This window comes from Adiantum capillus-veneris, chromosome 7, assembly GCF_014529385.1.
Source record: "Adiantum capillus-veneris isolate H3 chromosome 7, ASM1452938v2, whole genome shotgun sequence".
Taxonomy (NCBI): Eukaryota; Viridiplantae; Streptophyta; class Polypodiopsida; order Polypodiales; family Pteridaceae; genus Adiantum; species Adiantum capillus-veneris.
The window spans coordinates 13123928-13144920 of record NC_140937.1 but is presented as its reverse complement, the minus strand read 5'-3'; the positions used below and the strand labels follow the sequence as shown (position 1 = coordinate 13144920).

General features: G+C 44.4%; 1 protein-coding gene across 8 annotated transcripts in view; it reads left to right on the top strand.

The window, feature by feature from the left end:
- The window catches only part of LOC147453456 (16S rRNA processing protein RimM family), a 103634-nt gene that overhangs the window by 30063 nt on the left and 52578 nt on the right, over positions 1-20993 (top strand). For 3 of the 8 annotated variants that reach the window (XM_086515631.1, XM_086515632.1, XM_086515633.1), the window contains exons 3-6: positions 2594-2689; positions 3391-3524; positions 3790-3933; positions 4053-4163. In XM_086515631.1, the coding sequence (XP_086371757.1) occupies positions 2594-2689; positions 3391-3524; positions 3790-3933; positions 4053-4163 (485 nt within the window). Of the gene's footprint in view, positions 1-2593; positions 2690-3099; positions 3301-3390; positions 3525-3789; positions 3934-4052; positions 4164-20993 lie in introns of those variants that run through there. The other 5 variants (XM_086515634.1, XM_086515635.1, XM_086515636.1 and 2 more) reach the window with 3 other exon arrangements.

Sequence of the window (20993 nt, the reverse complement as noted above, 5' to 3'; positions counted from 1 at the left end):
GAGGCCTCTCCCAATGGAGCTGTGTTGAATTGGAACGATAAGAGTGAAAGACAAGATAGCATGATCGATTGCTACCTCAACTAACCTAGTTCCCACCATAAAATCCCGAAAGGAAGGAATGAGTCCTGGCGGAGCCATAACATAATCTACTGTACTAGCGCCATGCCGATGTGGAAAGCATGTAAAACCACCTGCTGCAGGGAATCTCTGTTGGCCATTCAAAATGGCCAATCCATGTGTAGTGGCCATATCGATCAAGTATCTGCCATACTCAGTGTGCTCCTCATCCTGTGATAATCTAGACATGCCCATTTCTGTAATATCAAGCTCTTGCATCAACTCCTCTGAGGTATCATAAAATACTGTCTTGTGATGGGCAGTCCTAGCATTGCCTTCAGTCTCACCCACATGTACCTAGCATGCTCATCCCTTCGAGCTATATGTATCAGAGACTGTAGCTCCTCTCTGAATAAGACTGCCACTCCTCCTGAACCTCGTCCTCTGTGCTTTGATCGAGTCTCCTATCTGCAAGTCGTCTCCCATCTGTATCCGCTCACATGGGGCATGGATTGCCCCGGGGCTTGATGCGTCTCAGAGTAGAAAATGATGTCTCTCCTTGTGAAACTATCCTCAAAGGCCCCTACATCAAGGCACAAAGATTCATTACAATTCCATGTAGCCACTCTGAGTGCGGTCCCACAGGTCTCGCACCGTCATGCGGGACGCTCTCCATAATAACCACTCGTCCATCCCTGTAGAAGGCCACTTTCCCCTTCTCTCGAGCTGTCATTATCTCGGGCATAACTTCTTTCATATGAGCAAGCTGTGTGAGTGTGAGGTCATCTCCAAGAAATATGCCCGTTTTCTTTAGTGTAGGACGCTTCTTCAAGAAGTCCTTCTTGAAGAAGCGCATTATTAGAGCTCTTCTTTTAAGTCTCCCCATTTCCTTGTGTCTGCTTCCCTACCCACCATGCCTTTGTATCAGTAGCCTCACTAGCCATCATGCAGAGAAGTTCTTTGACTTCCCCTTCCACATCATCTCGATCTTTTAGACCGGTTATTCGTATGTGCAGAGCTCTAGTCTTCCTTGGCTGCTCTTCTTCTAAAGTCATGTTGATGATTGTAGAAGTGGGGATAGATGTGGTTTCTTTTCCTTTCCCTTTCTTAGCGACTTCTATCCATTTCTCGGCCTCATCCGCCTTCTTCTGTGTCTTCGTGATTACATCCACCCACGAAGACGTCTTTGCCCCATTTTGTTTCTCTTCCTCTTTGATCATCCGTACCTGTTCCTTGATGACCTTGATTTCCTCGATCACCGAGGGTTGGAATTCACCTTCCTCTAGTCTGTTGCTTGCTCTATCAGCAAGCTCTCGCTTGAGGGCCGAGACCTCTTCTTTGAGTGCTTGTGAACCCGCCTTAAGTGCTTGTATCTCTACGTGCATGTCCTCTTTCTCCTTCTTCCACTGCGTGCCTTCGTTGAGGAACATCTGAAGAAGGTTTTCCGTCTCCTTCCACCTTCCTTCCATCTCTGCTCTCCACTCCTTCATCTCCCTTTCCACTTGTGTTATCCACTTGCTTGTAAGCATGAAGGTTGCCTTCGTACGGGACTTGCAAATTGGTGAAGCGCTCATGACCTCCATCCTAACGGCCCCTGTTTTCTATTCTTGCAAGGCCTAAATCTACGCGAGTCCCTCTTCCTTTGCTTCTATCGTGAGGGCGTGCTGCACAGTCGCTGGTCTGCTGCTGGTCTACGCACCCTATTTGAAGCGCGCACGAGGAGTAGGGGCTTCAGCCTGCAACCAATTACCACCTGCGCGCAGTGCGAGTACAAGGCAGGAGAAGTTCACGCCATCAGGCTGAGAGAGAGAGAGCGAGGGGTGGGCAGAAAGGCGGAGGGTAGATCATAGACTGAGAGAGACCAACATCAGATGGGGTCCCAAACCCCCCTCCAAAGGCCCCCCTCTCTATCGCTAGAGAGGCATTTGCTTTAGATTGCAGAAATGTTGATACAATAGTCCTAGATGTCGAGACACTGATGGGATCTTGCTGTTGGTGCTTGCATCTGCGAGGCCAGGGGCTGAAAACTGAAAACACTAGTGAAGCTGCTGGGATCTGCAACTTGACGAGGCTATGGGCTGATCTGCTAATGTGGATGTTGAGGGTGTTGATGACGATGATTGAGGTTGACCTGAAAGTTGAAAATGCTGGCTGATCTGAGGGCTGAATCTGAAAACGCTGGTGTGATTGTTAGATTTGCAACGGTATGCCAAGGTAATGGCTTAAAACTGCTAATGGTAGGGCTGATCTGGTACTGCGGGCTGAATCGGGTATTGTAGGCTGATTTTAGGAAAAAACGCCATGGGTGTTGGATGTGTTGGTGAAAAGTGCTAGCATGTTGAGGTACTGCAGGTACTTGGTGCTTGTACTGAGGAAACTGACTTGTGATGAGAGGATGATCCTTAGGGTCACTTATATAGGTAAAAACTGTTGGGTCGGGCAATCTTCTAATAAACCTCACAATTTTAATTGTTGGGCTAAAATGTCACTTATTAGTAAGTTAATAAAGTCACTTTAAGAGGTGCTTCACATGCAGGTAAATACCTAGGCTTGGTACTAATGCAACTGTATAGGAACACTCCTCAGTGCCTACACCTAGTAGACATTGGCTGTGCTCATGTGCAATCAGAGGGTATGCAACTAATCTAAATGCTTGGGTTTATGCAAGTGATGTCTACTTTTTTACTTATTGAAAAATGTCTTTGATTAAGCACTCTTAAATGCCCCTAGGTCAAGGTAAAGTATACAATGACCAACTACAACAGAGGTATAAAATACGATATCAGGAAAACCAAGAGTATATCTTGGTCTTGGTAAGTCTAACGGATTGGTTCAATACAATTTGACAAGAATCCTCTAAAGAGATTTACTATGCTATGTGCAGGTTGTGTTGGGCTTAGCTAATACAATTGTCCTATTTCTGGACTCACAGTTTAGTCCTTGCAGTCGATCCATTCTGCTATCAACCATACCTTTGTGAAATAGCCCTAATGGACCTTGACTTTTATAGATTTCTTCAGTATCATCTTAGATGTTTATATCTTGTTTCAGTTTGATTGATTTGACCAATAGATAAAATGGAGGAAGATTAAGAACAAACATATCATTACAGATAATATGAAAAAAAAGCTATCATTTTCAAGTTATGAAGCATGGACATAGAGGACGATGTTGTTGCTGCTTGCATCAAACGCAATTGGTTGTCTTGCCGAGATGTATTCTCTTGTGTTTGGATGGAAAAAGGTTTCTACAGTGTAGTCACCAGTAGCTACTATATATCATGCCATGTCCTTCATGACATTTTGACAAGTATGGAAAATCTTACTATTGCAGGGGTCACTATGGTTATGGAGGCTGACGACATTGATGATTTTGTGGAAGTGGGGCTGATACGTAGCACACATGGTGTTAAAGGGGAGTTGAAAGTTATGTCTCTGACAGACTTTCCTGAGCAGCGGTTTGAAAGGGTATGCTATTTTACATCTTCAAACAAAGAGCTTCCTTTCTAATTTTTCAAAATGGTATGGATTTTTTAATACTTAAATGAGTTCTTTTTTTGTGGTTGTTTACTCATAATTCATTGGTCTGACTATTTAGATCTATAAAATTTTGTCTTGAATGTGAAAACATTATCTGTAAGCTGTTTACTTAAGTCTTATTATTCTCAATGTTCTGCATTGCCACGATTAATCACATGACATGTTTGCCTTGTTTGTGGGTTTCTATGTCCAGCCAGGAATCCGCTGGCTTGGATTTTATCGGATGGGTAAGCTGGTGGGACCACGGAAGATCAAACTTTTATGTGGGAGGAAGATCATGCAAGGCAAGGATTCTGCTTGGCTTCTAACCTTTGAAGGTTTTGACTCAAAGGAAAAGGTAATTTAGGGTGCTAGGACAAAACACACATCTTTTGAAGCATCAATAAGCGGATGCTTTCCAACTAAATATTATGGTTGAGAAAACCTGAAATGTTAATTGTAGTACTTTATGGCCAGGCATCAGAACTCGTAGGGGCCACCATCCTTGTAGAAGATGCAAACCGACCAGTTTTAAATGCAGATCAGTTTTACATTCCTGAACTCATAGGCATGTTGGTTCACATGAAGGTACTGCATTGTTGTTTCCTGCAAAGTTAAGCTCTAAAAGACTTTTATTCTGAAAAAAATCTTGATTCTATCAAAACATCAGGTACTTTTGCAAAGACAAGGACATGTTGTACAGGTCCTGTTACAAGTAGAATGATTGTCATTTTTGGGGAGAACATCTTTATAGAGTGGGAAAAATGACGGACTACGGCTTTAATGAGTTTTGCATGTTTAAGCTTCTTCAAGAGTGGAGGATTTAGGTTTCTGGGTTGCCTTGCAGTCAATCATAGTGTGTTGATGAGCAATCAGGTGAAGTGAATTCTCGAGGAGAGTATCGTGGCCGTCAGATCTTGTTCCTTGGACTTATTAGTCAAGCCTTTGAGGATTTGATCCCTTACCTTTTCCAGTTATGAGTTTGCCATGCACCTAATTCTGTATACCGTCATGGTGGTACGTGTGGTTGATTTGGTTATATACCACCAGATCATGCTTACACGAAACAAAAAAGACTTGAAGTCATGATTAGTTCCTTGGCTGACCTTGGTATGGACTGGCTCGCTGCACACCCGGACCTCACACTGATTCTTTATGTGCACCATTGGGTGCTTTACGCTAACTATTTAAGTACCCTCATTTAGAAAATAGATCGTTTTTCAAATCATAAAGTGGGAGCAAGTCTAAACACAATTATATGGTCCCACTCTCAACAATGCAGAAGCGGTACTGTTCCAATTGTGGAAGGAAGCTGTCAAAGGTGGAGCGGGAAAGGTGAACCGGATGATGATCAAGTGTGCTAATGCGAGCAAATCTTCTCTCGAGAGTGGGTAGCCACTGGATCTTGGATCGACTGTAACAGACTTGGGCACCCCAACTTGAGAATTTGGCACGACACACGAGATAATCACTTTAAAAGTACTTCACACTTAAATTACAGTTAAATTTGAGTCGAAACGGCCCGACGTAGTTCCGTGCCCAGAGAGATTGGCCCCAAAGATTGGCACTCCTTTCGTTTTTTCTTTTTCTATTAATGCTTGAGCAAAGTACAGTTGCCTGCAGGTCCTCTCTGCTCAATGACTCGTTAGCACATATGAGCCAAAGAGAAGCCCAGGGGTCTTATTTAAAGGCCCTTGGCCATGGCAAAGCAATTACATGAAAAGCTGCCAGCAAAAAACGCGGGTGCCCGTACACTACCACGTCTGCACTGGTCAGCGCAAAACGCGGGATTCTGTACGGCCAGCCACGTCAGTATGTCAGTGCAAATTGCGGCGTCCGCACAGCAAGCCCGCCAACCCTTTCATTAAGCCTATTGTTCCTTGGGGCCTTGTCGGTAGGTGCCCATAAGTTGGAATAACTTATAGCATGCCATGTCTGTTAGGGAATAAAGGCCTAAGTGCCTTGTACTTATTAACTTATAAGTTAAAAGACTTCTAAGTGAGGGGGCCCAAGTGTGAATGGCCCCCTAGTCACTTACTCATATACTCAAAGGTCAAGCCCAAAGTGTAAGAATCGTGACTTCTCCCAGATTTCTACGAGCGTTCTCTCTCTCTCTCACGTTCTTTCTCTGCGTGTGCTTCTTCTGCGCCAATCTCCTCTTCTCCTTCACTCTCATTGCATAGAGTAGCTTGTATGGTTTGAAACAGTCTCCCCGTGCATGGTATCAGAGCTTTAGGGTTTCCAAGAGAGCCATTTTCGCAACACAGATCAGAATTCCGTTCTTGCTCGCTGCGGGAAGGATATTCAACCGTTTTCGATCAACTCTGTCGCGAAGGGATCCTCTCACCGTGTAGAATCGACCTCCGGTGATAGTTTCCCCAAAATTAGGGTTTCAAAAACTGGCGAACAGCAGCCTATTTATGCTGAAATTGACCAATTTCGGGGTCAATTTGATGCAATTTCATTAGGGCAAGTCTCACAGGTCAATCTTACAGGTGTTTCCACCAACGAGGTTCTGAAAATTCAGCAAAACAGGTGTTTACAGGTCTGATTTTTGCCCCAAAACAGGGAATTTCAGCAAGCAAATGATGTATACACCTTGTGGAAACCTTTGGTAAGGGTTTGGCAGTGAATGTACGCCGTTTTGGGGTGATTTCGCGTGAAATTTGCTCGCTGTTTTTCTGTAACAGCAAGCTGTTTTTTGCCCGATTGCGCACATTTGGGCGTGTTTAGGTCGGCAAAACAGGGTTTCAGTGTTTGCAATCACTCAGAATGGCTTCTAGCAGTGAAAGTGGCAATTTGTTGCACATTCGCAAGCTTGAAGGTGCCCATAACTTTGCTATATGGAAGAAGCAATGTTATAATGTGATGTTGCAGAAGAAACAGGCGAAACCTATTAAGTTACAGGGTGTGAAACCGGTTGATATGGAGGTTGAAGAATGGGAAGAAGTGGACGAGTTGGCTCGCTCCACGATCATGCTTTCGGTGTCTGACAATTTACTCTTCAATGTAGAGAATGAGCAGACAGCATGGGGCATGTGGAAGCGTTTAGACGAGTTGTATGCACAGCAGAGTGCTACCAGTAAAGTGTATTGGCTTAAGAAGATTATGAATCTCCGCATGAAGGAGGGCACGCACATGTCAGTGCACCTCAATGAATTCAATTCTATTTTCAGCCAACTGACAGAGCTGAAATTCACGATTGATGAGGAGTTCAAAGCTACTTTTCTGCTATGCACATTGCCCGAGAGTTGGGATGTATTCCGGACAGCTCTTAGTAACTCAAGTGCGTCACTTAAGTATGCAGATGTAGAGAGTTCTCTCTTGATGGAAGAGATGAACAGGAAGAACACCACAGGTGGGTCTTCTAATGCATTGCACTTGAGAGGCAGGTCTCAACAGAGGGAGAAATCTGACAGTAAGGACAGGGCACGCAACAAATCTCGTAGGAAAGATATTGTGTGTCATCATTGTGGAAAGAAAGGGCATTATAACCGGGAATGCTATGAGTGGAAGAAAGAGAAGAACAAGGGTGCTGAAACTGATGCAAAGGACAAGGGAAATGCCAAGAAGAGCACTGTGTTGATTGAGGAAATCAATGTTGCTAGTAGTTGTGACAGTGACAGCAGCACTGATGTACTCAATGCCTCTTCTGTGGATGCACATACCCTTGCTATGGGTTCTGATGTGGACATGCATACTTGGATTCTTGATTCAGGTGCCTCCTTTCATGTAACACCTCATAGGGATTGGTTTACACAGTACTCAGGTGAGGTGCAGGGCACTGTTTATCTGGGAGATAACTATGCATGTGACATTGCAGGTATTGGCAGTGTCCAGTTTTCCTTTGCTGATGGTATGACTTTTGTTTTGCACAAAGTGCGCCATGTGCCACAACTCAAGAAGAGTTTGATTAGTACAGGGCAGCTAGATGATGCAGGCTATCACACCACTTTTGGTGATAGCAAGTGGAAAAATTGTAAAGGGGCCCGGATTTTAGCCAAGGGTTGTAAATCGGACACTTTGTATCCTTTGCATGTATCTAGTGTGCGTGACCATGTTGTCGCCGTAACCGAGCAGCCAAGTGTTTCTTTGTGGCATGGCCGGTTGGGACACATGAGTAAAAGAGGAATGGAAACTCTGTCTCGTTGTGGTTATTTGCCGTGTTTGAGGTATGCTGATTTTTCTCATTGTGAGCACTGTATTTATGGTAAGCACAGTCAAACACCGCACAAAAGGTCTCTTTCTTTGAAGTCTGACAGGTTAGACTTAGTGCATTCCGATGTATGTGAAATGCCACAGTTGTCCTTAGGGGGAAAGAAATATTTTGTCTCGTTTATCGATGATGCTACACGTAAGGTGTGGGTGTATCCAATACGTGCTAAAAGCGATGTTTTGGATACTTTCAAGAAGTTTCTTGCGTTTGTTGAGAATCAAACTGACAAGAAGCTTAGGTCTTTGTGCTCAGACAATGGGGGGGAGTATGTATCAAAAGCATTTATTGACTTTTGTGCTACTAAAGGTATTAAAAGAGAGCTCACGGCTCCTTTTAATCCCTCTCAGAATGGAGTTGCAGAGAGATTGAACCGGACTATCCAAGAGAAAGTTCGGAGTATGCTGTCACATGCTGCATTACCTCATGGTTTTTGGGCAGAAGCTGTGCAAACAGCTATTCACTTGATTAATCGCTCACCTAGCAAGGCTTTGGGTGGAAAGGTGCCTGAGGAGGTGTGGTCTGGCAAGCCACCCTCATATGCACATTTAAGAGTGTTTGGTTGTGAGGCCTATGTTCACATCCGGAGTGAACTGCGCACCAAACTAGAACCAAAGTCTCATAAATGCATTTTCCTAGGATATGGTGAGGATGGTGAAATGGGGTATAGATTATGGGATCCCGTATTACAGAAAATCATACGCAGCAATGATGTCATCTTCAATGAGAATTGCATGCACAAACAGCCCACAAAGGTCGAGGAAGTGCGCCGGGTTGTTTTTCGTGAAGATGTTACATATGGACAGCCAAGAAGGCCCAATGTTCAGCAGCCTATACATGCTGAAAATGGTGCTGAAAATGAGCCATTAGCTGCTGAAAATCAGCCCCAACAAGTTGCCATTGATGCACCACAGGTAGGGGAACAGGTTGATGCTCCTAGACCGCCCGTTGTTGCGATGCAACCGGCTGAACAGCCTGCTGTTTTTGATGGTTTACAGGCTGAAAATCCACCTGTTATGGATCATTGGGTGCGTAGGTCTACTCGGGTGACAAGGCCCCCCGATAGATATGAACCGTCTTTGGACTATGTCATGCTTACTGATTGTGGTGAGCCGTCTTGCTATAAAGAGGCTATGCAACGGGAAGACAGTAAGAAATGGTTCAAAGCAATGGTTTCGGAAATGCAGTCTTTGGAGAAAAACCATACATGGGACTTGGTTGATTTGCTTAAAGGGCATAAGGCTCTGCCATGTAAATGGGTTTACAAGACCAAGGTCACATCTGATGCTTCTTCTAAGTACAAGGCATGTTTGGTTGCTAAAGGGTACAAGCAAAAGCATGGTGTGGATTTTGATGAGATTTTTTCTCCTGTTGTAAAGCTTGCCACATTACGTCTTGTTTTAGGCCTGGTTGCTTCTGAAGATATGGAGTTAAAGCAAATGGATGTCAAAACAACGTTTTTGCATGGCGATTTGCTTGAGATGATCTATATGATACAGCCAGAAGGTTTTGTGTCAAAGGGGCAAGAGAAGAAAGTATGTAGACTCTTGAAGAGCTTGTATGGTTTGAAACAGTCTCCCCGTGCATGGTATCACAAGTTTGATACATTCATGAGGTCTCAAGGCTACAAAAGAAGTAATTCTGATCACTGTTTGTATATCAAAACGGCAAGTGATGGATCTCTTCTATTGCTGATTTTGTATGTTGACGACATGCTTATTGCGGGTAAAAATGTCACGGAGTTGGATGCATTACAGCAAAGCTTAAAGAATCGCTTTGACATGAAGGATCTTGGTGATGCTAATCATATTTTGGGCATGCGTATCTCTCGAGATAGACCCAACAGGCGTCTGTATCTATCTCAACGAGATTATGTTAATAAGGTGCTACATCGTTTTCATATGGATGGGGGAAAGGCACTTGGTACTCCGCTGCCTCCATATGTAAAACTGACTGCACATGACTGCCCAAACACAGATGATATGCGGGCTGAAATGGCCAAGATTCCTTATGCATCAGCCGTTGGCAGTTTGATGTATGCTATGGTTGCTACACGTCCGGACATTGCATTTGCGGTGGGAGTGGTAAGCAGGTACATGAGCAATCCTGGGAAAAAGCATTGGGAAGCAGTGAAGTGTATCTTGAGATACTTGAAAGGCACTAAAGACTTGTGCATTTGTTTTGGGAAGAGTGAGACATCTGTGCATGGCTTTACAGATGCAAATTTTGCTGGACATCCAGATTGCAGGAAGTCTACCTCTGGATATGTGTTTACATTCACAGGAGGTGCAGTTTCTTGGATTTCTAGACTGCAAAAATGTGTTGCTTTGTCTACCACTGAGGCTGCGTATGTGGCTGCCACCGAGGCATGCAAAGAAGCTTTGTGGCTCATGCGTTTGGTAGAAGAGCTTGGCATTAAGTCACCGGTTCCTGTGCTACACTGTGATAGTCAGAGTGCTATTATGCTTGCAAGGAATCCTGTTTTTCATGCCAAGACAAAGCACATAGAGGTGAAGTATCATTTTATCAGAAGTGTGCTTGATGACAAGAGCATTACACTTGTCAAGGTGCACACAGATGACAATCCTGCAGATCTTTTGACCAAGAGTCTTCCAGCAGAGCGGTTTGCATATTGCCGTCAGATGATGGGTGTTGGATGAGTAAGTGCATGATCAGTTGGTGTATCATAGTTAGCTGATTCTTTGATCTCCCAAGGTACATTGCCTATAGGTGGGAGGTTGTTAGGGAATAAAGGCCTAAGTGCCTTGTACTTATTAACTTATAAGTTAAAAGACTTATAAGTGAGGGGGCCCAAGTGTGAATGGCCCCCTAGTCACTTACTCATATACTCAAAGGTCAAGCCCAAAGTGTAAGAATCGTGACTTCTCCCAGATTTCTACGAGCGTTCTCTCTCTCTCTCTCACGTTCTTTCTCTGCGTGTGCTTCTTCTGCGCCAATCTCCTCTTCTCCTTCACTCTCATTGCATAGAGTAGCAAGTGGGCTCTCTCTCCTGCTCCCCCACAATGTCATCATTTTGTGACATACCCCCCTCTTGAAAGAATTGTGATCGCCCTCGATTACGCCTGCAAAAACAGACAGAGGCCATAAACCAGTTCAGTAGACATTGACTCTAAATACCGACACATTATACAACACAAACCTAGCACTTGCACAAAGACGACTCAATCAGTGCATATTCAAATCATATCCAAATCAATCACATAAAAATTCATTCCAAATTGACTCTAAATACCGACACATTAGACAACACAAACCTAGCACTTGCACAAAGACGACTCAGTCAGTGCATATTCAAATCATATCCAAATCAATCACCTAAAAATTCATTCCAAATTTAAGACCATGATCTTGGCAACGTATTTAGCAATCGCATCTAGATCCACACTGGACCTCACTGATGTCGGATTAGTGCAATCATGCCTATAGATTCTCAAGACTAAAATCATTTCGTCTTTCAATCCTGCACTTAAACAAAAGTCACTTGAGAGAGTACACATCAATCGGAATCAAGTTCGGGAATATTCATAAAGTCATACAGCAAAATACTGTCAGCATAGCAGTATCCCTGAAATCCAAAGGGAAATTAGTGACTTTATTCCGTGTAGGTAATCTGTGACAAAGGAGTAGAGTGACTCCCCTCTCGTGCAACCCTGTCTGCACTAGATTCAACCCTGCTGATTTGCGGGATCTTTCGAAATAGATGCAACTAAGCCGAAAGCCTCAATGTAAAGTTCCAAAATCTGAGGAGTATCTGCTAGGTCCGCCTCCTCCATCCAGTTCGCATCCAATGCCGGATAGTTCTTGAATTTCACTAAGAACCACCGAACCACCGAATCACTTTACCTTTCACTTTCCTTTCTTCATGGGCCAGTATCTGTTTTGGACCGAGTATCTCCTCGCTCTCTTCCACCTCAGGTTGCTAATCAAGCTCCGTGTCAACTGACACCTCACCCTTAAAAGGTTTCAAGAGACTCACATGAAAAGCATTTGGAATCTTCCAAGTGTCTGGAACTTGAATCTGAAGGATACATCATTTATCTTTTCTTGGATCTGGAAAGGGCCATAATACCTCATGCTTAGCTTTGGAAAAAGTTGCTCCTTTCCCTTTCGTTTCCTTAAGCGTGCCTTCTCAAAACGAGCACCCAATCATCTTCAACTTCAAGTCGCGTCTATGTTTATCCGCTGCCTTCTTGTGCCGTGCTTGAGACTTCTCTAAAGCCTCGTGAACCTTGGCAAAAGCAGTGTCCAAATCCCTTGTGTACTGATCTTCTTCAAAAATCTTGTCCTTGATGCTTAGAAATGGAGGGACCTTCTTAGCACCTTCGATTACCTCAAATAGCGCCTTCCCTGTCGAGGAGTGAACCGTGTTATTGTAGGCAAATTCCAACAAAGGCAAGTACTTTTCCCATTGAGTCTTCTGATCGTAGATGTAAGACTTCAATAAATTTAAAACCACTGAATTGGCTATCTCAGATTGCTCATTTGTCTGGGGTGGAATGATGATGAGAATTGCAACTGCGTGCCAATGTTTTCCCAAATTGCCCTCCAAAACAAACTCGTGAATCGGGGATCTCTCTCTGAAACTATCGTCTTAGGCATGCCATGTAACCGAAAAATCTGTGCAATGAATAGTCTCACCAAATGATTAGGCTTGATCGTCTCCTTTATTGGAGCAAAGTGAGCTTGCTTGCTAAATCTGTCAATGACTGTCCAAATGCCATCGTGCCCACTTTGAGTCTTGAGAAGATCAAAGATGAAGTCCATAGCTATGCTTTCCTAGGGGTGGGAGGGAATGGGTAAAGGCTGCAGAAGTCCTGGTGCCTTATGCCTGTCAAACTTGACCTTTTGGCATACTAAACAATTGCGAACAAAGTCATCCACATCCTTTTTGAGCCTCGGCCAATAGAAGTAACGTTCCACCCCCTTCAAGGTGGTATCTATGCCGCGGTGGCCCGTAAAAGGTGGACAATGGCGCTCTGTCAAAACCTTTCCCTCAAAGGCTATGTAACACTCAACATCGTTTTCCGCATCAAATAGCCGTCCCGTATGGAATAGCCTGAAATTGTCCCCCCATTCTGTATTCGGGCAAAAATGTCAGGAAAGTAAGGATCTGTGGCGTACTGGTCAACCATATCCTCGAAGCTTCGGTGATGTATCGCGAAAATAGCCAAAACCAAGGGCTTCCAAGACAATGCATCTGCCACTAAGCTCTTTTGTTCCTGAACATGGACAATTTCGAAGTGAAACTGTGACAGAATGTTAGCCCATCGCATGTGCTTTTCCGAAAGCTGCTTCTGTGACAAGTTGTGTAAACTCTGATGATCCGTAAAGACTGTGAAATCAACTTCGAGTAAATAGGGTCGCCACTGTGTAAGAGCATGGATAAGTGCCAATAGCTCTTTCTCATAAATCTGTGCTACCATCTCTGGGCGTGAAAACATCTTGCTCTTGTAAGCAATGACATGGCCTTCTTGCATCGAAACTGCTCCCAGATTATGACCACAAGCGTCACAATAAACTTCGAATGGCTTTTGCAAGTTTGGCAAACCCAACACTGGTCTGGTAGTCAATTTTTCTTTGAGCGTTTGAAAAGTGGTCACCTTTGTTAGTCCCCACATGTGAAAGGGACTCCTTTCTGAGTCAATAAATGCAAAGGTGAAGCTATCTCTGCAAACTTTCGAATGAACCTCCAATAATAAGAGCACAAGCCCAAAAAGCTTCGAACTTCATGAACATTCTATCGGTCAGGCCAATCGCAAATAGTCTCAATTTTGGTGGTTCCATCTGCACTTCTTCCGCTGAGATGATGTGCCCCAAGAAATGTATCTCGGGCAAGAAAAATTCACTTTTTTTCGCATTAATAACCAATCTATACTTCCGTTAGGCTTGAAATATCTATAGCAGATGATGTCGGTGCTCTGCTTCATTCTTGGAGAAAACTATAATGTCGTCAAAGAAAGTGTCTACTCTTTGAAAATCCTATCCATCATTCGATTAAATGTTGTTGGAGCATTCGTCAGTTCAAAAGAAGGATGCATGACCCCGATTGACTGCCGAACAGAGAGCTGACTATCTTAAAGAGGGAAGTGTTTTGGTTGAGGGGAACAAGGACACATATCTGCAAAGTGTCCCAAAAAAGGCACAACGAGGACAAACTGAAGAAAGGCTTGAGAGTTCTAGAGCAGCAGAGGAACGTGGCAGAAAAGGCAAGATGAAAGCAAGACTGGTACCGGATTGCATGGGGACCTACCCAAGTCAGGTGGACGAAAGTACGGAACTTTGCCGCGCATGGGGCAAAGTAAAAGATCAGGAAGTTCTCATTTTCTTTGATGCAGGAGCCAATGCAAACTTCATTTCACTTGAATTGACGGCTTGACTTGAGATTATGCACGATAGGATGGGGCCACCGGTAGAGGCAGTTTTAGCGGCGCCCAAGACGGGATATTGCCATTACACCTGTCATTGGCAAACTTCGTTTGCATTGTTAGGGGTATTTAGGGTACGAGGACTTTTACATCATGCCTTTGGAAGGGTGTGATGTCCTCCTAGGAATCCCTTGGTACCACAAAAACAACGCCGTGGTCGACTATTGGGCCAAGAAAGGGACTTTGACCAATGAGAAGGGCAAGAAAATTATACTTGATGTAAAATTGAAGGGTGAGTCCGTCCCTATTGTATCGGCTTCGGCCATTTCGAAATTAATGAAATCCAATCTTTTTCTTTACTTGATCTACGTGAAAAGAATTGAATGATGAACAACGAACCAACATGTCTGAATTGGATAAAGAACGACAAGAATTTCTGCACACACATGCTGACTGTTTCTCAAAAGGCCTACCAGTCGAGTTACCTCCATCTCGTCCTGAGGACCACACCATTGATTTGATCCTTGGAACTACACCACTGAACCGGCCATCTTATCGTGTTAGTCGAGCCCAGAATGAAGAAATTATGAACGAAGTGAAAGACCTTCTTGAAAAGGGTCTCATCCAGCCTAGTACTTCACCTTACTGTTCTCCGGTTTTAATAGTACTAAAGAAAGACGGATCTTGGAGAATGTGCATTGATTATAGAGCTCTAATAAAATCACCATCAAGAATAGATTCGCGATCCCAAGGATCGATGATATTCTTGACAAACTTCAGGGATTCTCTTGTTTCAGCAGGATTGATTTGAAAAGCGGATATCATCATATCAAAAACGCTCCGAGAGATGTCTACAAGACAGCCTTTCTGGATTGTACGAATTATAGGTGATGCCCTTCGGATTTACAAATGCTCCAACAACTTTCAACCGAATGATGGATAGGAATTTCCGAGAGCATCGATCTTTTGTGGGCACTTTCTTTGATGACATTATAGTTTTCTCCAAGAATGAACTTGTCGCAGAAGCAGCTTTCGGAAAAGTAGATGTGGTGGGCTAACATCTTGTCACAGTTTCACTTTCAGATTGTCCATGTTCAGGGACTTAAAAATTGTCAAGTGACACATCCCAACCCTATGTGTCCGTAGACAAGCTACACCATAGCAGGGTTCCCGTCAGTCAAGTCAAGTCTAGATTAGCAGTGATCTGGCACTTTTGTGAGTCTATTCGTAGACCGTGCATGCCCAGTCACGCACCGATGGTCGGAATCGACTGTGGAGAAGTGCAGCGTGGTGCCCCTGACGAGAGCTACGCGCCGATACCTAAATCATAGATGCATATCCTCCGGTTGCACACAGCATGACCATCAGAATTCCCATCAGAATCCATTAGCATCAGTTACGGGATTTTTCAAGTGACTTTATCCCATTTTTCCTATTTTTGACATTTTTCACTTATTTATTAAGTGACTTTTGTTGGGTAGTCAGTAGGGCAAATTGGGTAAGTTAAGATATAAGCAAACCCAAGTTAGCACTCCACAGCAGAAGAGGCAGCAAGAGCTTCCCGCTCAACAGGCAACTTCTCAGCAGTACCCCCCTTATGACCCCGCGCCATCCTCCCACTCCCCTTAGCGTTTTCAATCCACAACAGAACCTCAGCTTCATTAGCGTTTTCAGCCTTGGAATACCTGCAGATCCCAGCGTTTCCAGCCTTGGAATACCTGCAGATCCCAGCGTTTTCAGCAAACCCTAAAAACGCAGCAAACCCTAAAAAACCAGCGTTTTTGGTATCAGAAATTCCAGCGCTTTTGGATCAGAAATTCAGCAGTCGAAACGCAGGTTTTCAGCCTTAGCAAAGGTAGCAAATCAGCCCAAAAAGGTTGCAGATGGTTCCCCATTTTCAGCCATAAGAACACAACCCAAAACAGTCATTTTCAGCCACCGAAACAGTCCCAGAAATTCAGCATCAAGAAGATCCCAGATTTCAGCCCAAGTCGCAGTCGTCACCATCGTCGTCGTCATCGGCATAGTCCCATTGCATCAGTCCATTGCATTCGCATTGTACACCTTTGTGCAATCAAAGTAGACCACTCTCGCCGACGAGAGTGGGGCCTTCGGAGGAGGGTTTTACAAACCTCGCGGTGTCATATCTCTTCTCTCTCCTTCTCTCAGTCTCATTCATTTGCACGCACAATATCCACTCACTTTGTTCGTGACCACAACACTCTACAAGACGGAAAGCTCTCTCTTTCCCTAAGAACTAAAAGGAACCTTGAGCAATAAAGATCACTAATCTTGAGAAAATACAACATTCATTCCGCTGCACCTAACATTGGTATCAGAGCTTTGGAAGTGTTCTGCATTACTCAAGGAAAGAACCACAAGAACCACAAGAATTTTTTTTGCTTGTTGCGATCGCACGAACCCAAGTTTACTTGGGCGTGGCGATCGTGTTTTGTTGAAGAGTGACAGGAATCCCAAGAAAGAAGGGCTTGTCCAGCCTCCCTTTGTGTCTCTTTTCACTCATTGAGAGCAGACCGTGCACTTAGCGGCCGGCCAATTGACGTGAGGTGGGAAAAAGCAACCTTGGTGTGAGCGCAAGGCCGCCAAGGGGTGCGCCCGCAGAAAAGGGTAGAAGTCGGGTGAAGAGAAGATCCTTCTCCAACGCGATTTGCAAGCAAAAGAAACCCTCAAGAACCTCAAGAACCCAAGATTCTCACGAATCAAGGACCTCAAGAACCTCAAGAACCCTAGATTCTCACGAATCAAGAACCTCAAGACCCGCAAGAACCCAAGTTCCTCGTGAACTTAAGAACCCAAGACCCCCAAGAACCCAAGTTCCTCGTGGACTTAGGAACCCAAGACCCGAAGAACCCACAAGAACCCACGATTGCAAAATGGTCATCACTCGAAGCGGAGTGGATACTTCGCTCGGAGGTGATGAGCATGAGAGAGGCGAAGAAGAATTTTCCCCACCAGGAGGTTTTTCCGACCCTTCCCCATCTACAACAAAGATTGCACGAACTCCTATGGAGGAGTTAAACCAAGAAAGAGAAGCAGAAAGAAAGGCTTACGAAGAACGAAGGGCAGCCATAGATCGTGAATACAAAGAAGGAATGGAAGCCATAGCGCGTGAGAGCAAGCAAGCACACTTGGAAGCCAAAGCAAGAGAAGCAGAATTTGATCGCGAGAACAAAGAAATGCAAGCCAAGTTTGATCGCGAGAACAAAGAAATAAGGCAAGAGATGTTGCGACTCTTTTCTAGAATACAAGCACAGATTCAACAGGATAGGGAAAAGGAGACTCTCTCAGTCTCTTCTTCTCCTAAGCATGACACACAGGATTTGCATGATTGTGTGAAGCATGATGATGATTTGGATGACAAAGATAAGCATGATGATTTGAATGATATTGCTAAGCATGATGATTTGGATGCCAATGACAAGCATGATGATTTGCATGATCAAGATGTGATTTCTCACAAGCATGATGAGTTGCATGACGATGATGTGATTGTTCACAAGGATGATGTGTTAGTGGATGCTTTTTCTAGCGAAGCTAACCTTGTAGAAGATTCGATCAATCACGACGAATCGATCTTGGCTTTCGAGTCGAGGTCCACAGATCCCCCACAAGAAGATTCGATAGATCTCGAAGAAGCGATCTTGGCTCTCGAGCCTTGGTCCAAAGAACCATCACAGGAAGTATTATGTGTTCGCATGATTGATACGCACGCATTGTTCGAGTGTTTCATTCGTGAAGGTTTCCTGTATTTTAGTCAGCATCTTTATGTGATCCCTTTTCCTAGGCATGACATATTGTATGTTGAGCACGTTTCTCTCATGGATGAGCTCGAATGTATGCGGATTGTTCATGAAAAGCTGAAAAGTTTGTATGTCAGGAAGTCGCATTCCATGTCTCTTCCTTGGCATGACACAGTTTCCGAAAGAGCACATGATTATATGAACACCATGCATGGGCATTTCCATTGTGATTTGCCACAGTTGATTTATTCCGATCAAATAGAAAAGATTCAAACGCATTGTTTGCATGTGTTTAATGAACGGGTTATCACTCCGTCTATATGTTCATCTACATTGCATACACTGTCTTTAGTGAAGACAAGATTTTTTTCCTTCACTTTACATGTTATGGGTATGTTCATGGTTTTGTGTTGGAGATGGTTTCAGGAATTTTCAGCCATGGAGATTCTTGAAGATGGAAGAAGCACGACTCTAGAGGAAGTTGAAGCAAGAAAGGAGATTCAGAAGACTTTGTGTCACTTTCGGCGCGGCCCAAAGAAGCAAGCGTTGCAGACCTTTATGAAGTTCAAGTACCGCACGACCCACACATCAGAGTGGGCCGGCGAAGAGTCCCTTCCAGGATTCCGGATACTGTTGGCGATCTCCCTCGACGCCATACAGTTCGGTACCAGTACCTCACTTTGAAAAGGAGGGGATGTCACGTGACACATCCCAACCCTATGTGTCCGTAGACAAGCTACACCATAGCAGGGTTCCCGTCAGTCAAGTCAAGTCTAGATTAGCAGTGATCTGGCACTTTTGTGAGTCTATTCGTAGACCGTGCATGCCCAGTCACTTAGCATAGATGCATATCCTCCGGTTGCACACAGCATGACCATCATAATTCCCATCAGAATCCATTAACATCAGTTAGGGGATTTTTCAAGTGACTTTATCCCATTTTCCCTATTTTTGACATTTTTCACTTATTTATTAAGTGACTTTTGTTGGGTAGTCAGTAGGGAAAATTGGGTAAGTTAATATATAAGCAAACCCAAGTTAGCACTCCACAGTAGAAGAGGCAGCAGGAGCTTCCCGCTCAACAGGCAACTTCTCAGCTGTACCCCCCTTATGACCGCGCGTCATCCTCCCACTCCCCTTAGCGTTTTCAATCCACAGCAGAACCTCAGCTTCATTAGCGTTTTCAGCCTTGGAATACCTGCAGATCCCAACGTTTCCAGCCTTGGAATACCTGCAGATCCCAGCGTTTTCAGCAAACCCTGAAAACGCAGCAAACCCTAAAAAACCAGCGTTTTTGGTATCAGAAATTCCAGCGCTTTTGGATCAGAAATTCAGCAGTCGAAACGCAGGTTCTCAGCCTTAGCAAAGGTAGCAAATCAGCCGAAAAAGGTTGCAGATGGTTCCCCATTTTCAGCCATAAGAACACAGCCCAAAACAGTCATTTTCAGCCACCGAAACAGTCCCAGAAATTCAGCATCAAGAAGATCCCAGATTTCAGCCCAAGTCGCAGTCGTCACCATCGTCGTCGTCATCGGCATAGTCCCATTGCATCAGTCCATTGCATTCGCATTGTACACCTTTGTGCAATCAAAGTAGACCACTCTCGCCGACGAGAGTGGGGCCTTCGGAGGAGGGTTTTACAAACCTCGCGGTGTCGTATCTCTTCTGTCTCCTTCTCTCAGTCTCATTCATTTGCACGCACAATATCCACTCACTTTGTTCGTGACCACAACACTCTACAAGACGGAAAGCTCTCTCTTTCCCTAAGAACTAAAAGGAACCTTGAGCAATAAAGATCACTAATCTTGAGAAAATACAACATTCATTCCGTTGCACCTAACAAAAATTTAGTGGCAGATGCCTTGTCTCGGAAGCCCATAGTCTTGGCTATTTCCGCAATTCATCACAGAAGCTTCGAGGATATGGTTGACTTGGCCACAGATCCCGACTTTGCCGGCATTTTTACTCGGATACAGAATGGGGCGATAGTTCCAAGGTATTCCATACGGGATGTCTACTTGATGAAGAAAACGATGTTGTGTGTTACACAGCCTTTGAGGGAAAAGGTCTTGACAGAGTGCCATTGTCCACCTTTTACGGGTCACCACGGCATTGATACCACCTTGAAGGGTGTGGAGCGTTACTTCTATTGGCCGAGATTCAAAAAAGAGCGTTAATTCATCACAGAAGCTTCGAGGATATGGTTGACTTGGCCACAGATCCCGACTTTGCTGGCATTTTTACTCGGATACAGAATGGGGCGATAGTTCCAAGGTATTCCATTCGGGATGGCTACTTGATGAAGAAAACGATGTTGTGTGTTACACAGCCTTTGAGGGAAAAGGTCTTGACAGAGTGGCATTGTCCACCTTTTACGGGTCACCACGGCATTGATACCACCTTGAAGGGTGTGGAGCGTTACTTCTATTGGCCGAGACTCAAAAAAGATATGGACGACTTTGTTCGCAGTGATTTAGTATGCCAAAAGGTCAAGTTTGACAGGGATAAGGCACAGGGATTACTCCAGCCTTTACCCATTCCCACCCGCCCCTGGGAAAGTATTGCAATGGATTTCATCTTTGATCTCCCGAAGACACAGAGTGGGCACGATGGCATTTGGAGTGTCATTGACAGATTTCGCAAGTGTCACAAACTGGTGACATGGCATGGCTTGGACATGGGACAGCAGAGCATCCCCACACACACCTCGGAAAAGCAGGCTCGCCAAATGCGCTGACAGGCTAGTATAGACTTCCGTGAATTGCGACGGTGTTGCGGCGTAATATGCAGCAGAAGGCAGACGCGACAGGGTTGTACGGAGAATCGCTTTTTGCGCTGCTGGGAAAAAAAAGCATTTTCTACGCAGGGCTGAAATTGCGTAGCTGATTTTTGGCAGCTTTTGAGCCAAGTGCTTTAATTTGGAAGGCTTTTCATTCACAAGCTTTTGGGGCTCTGCTTTTGGGCATCCCTTGTAACTTATAAATAAGTGGGCAGGGCCCTCACAACTCAGAGCATCTGGATGCACAGTCTGAGATTGAGAACCCTCCCACTCTCTTGT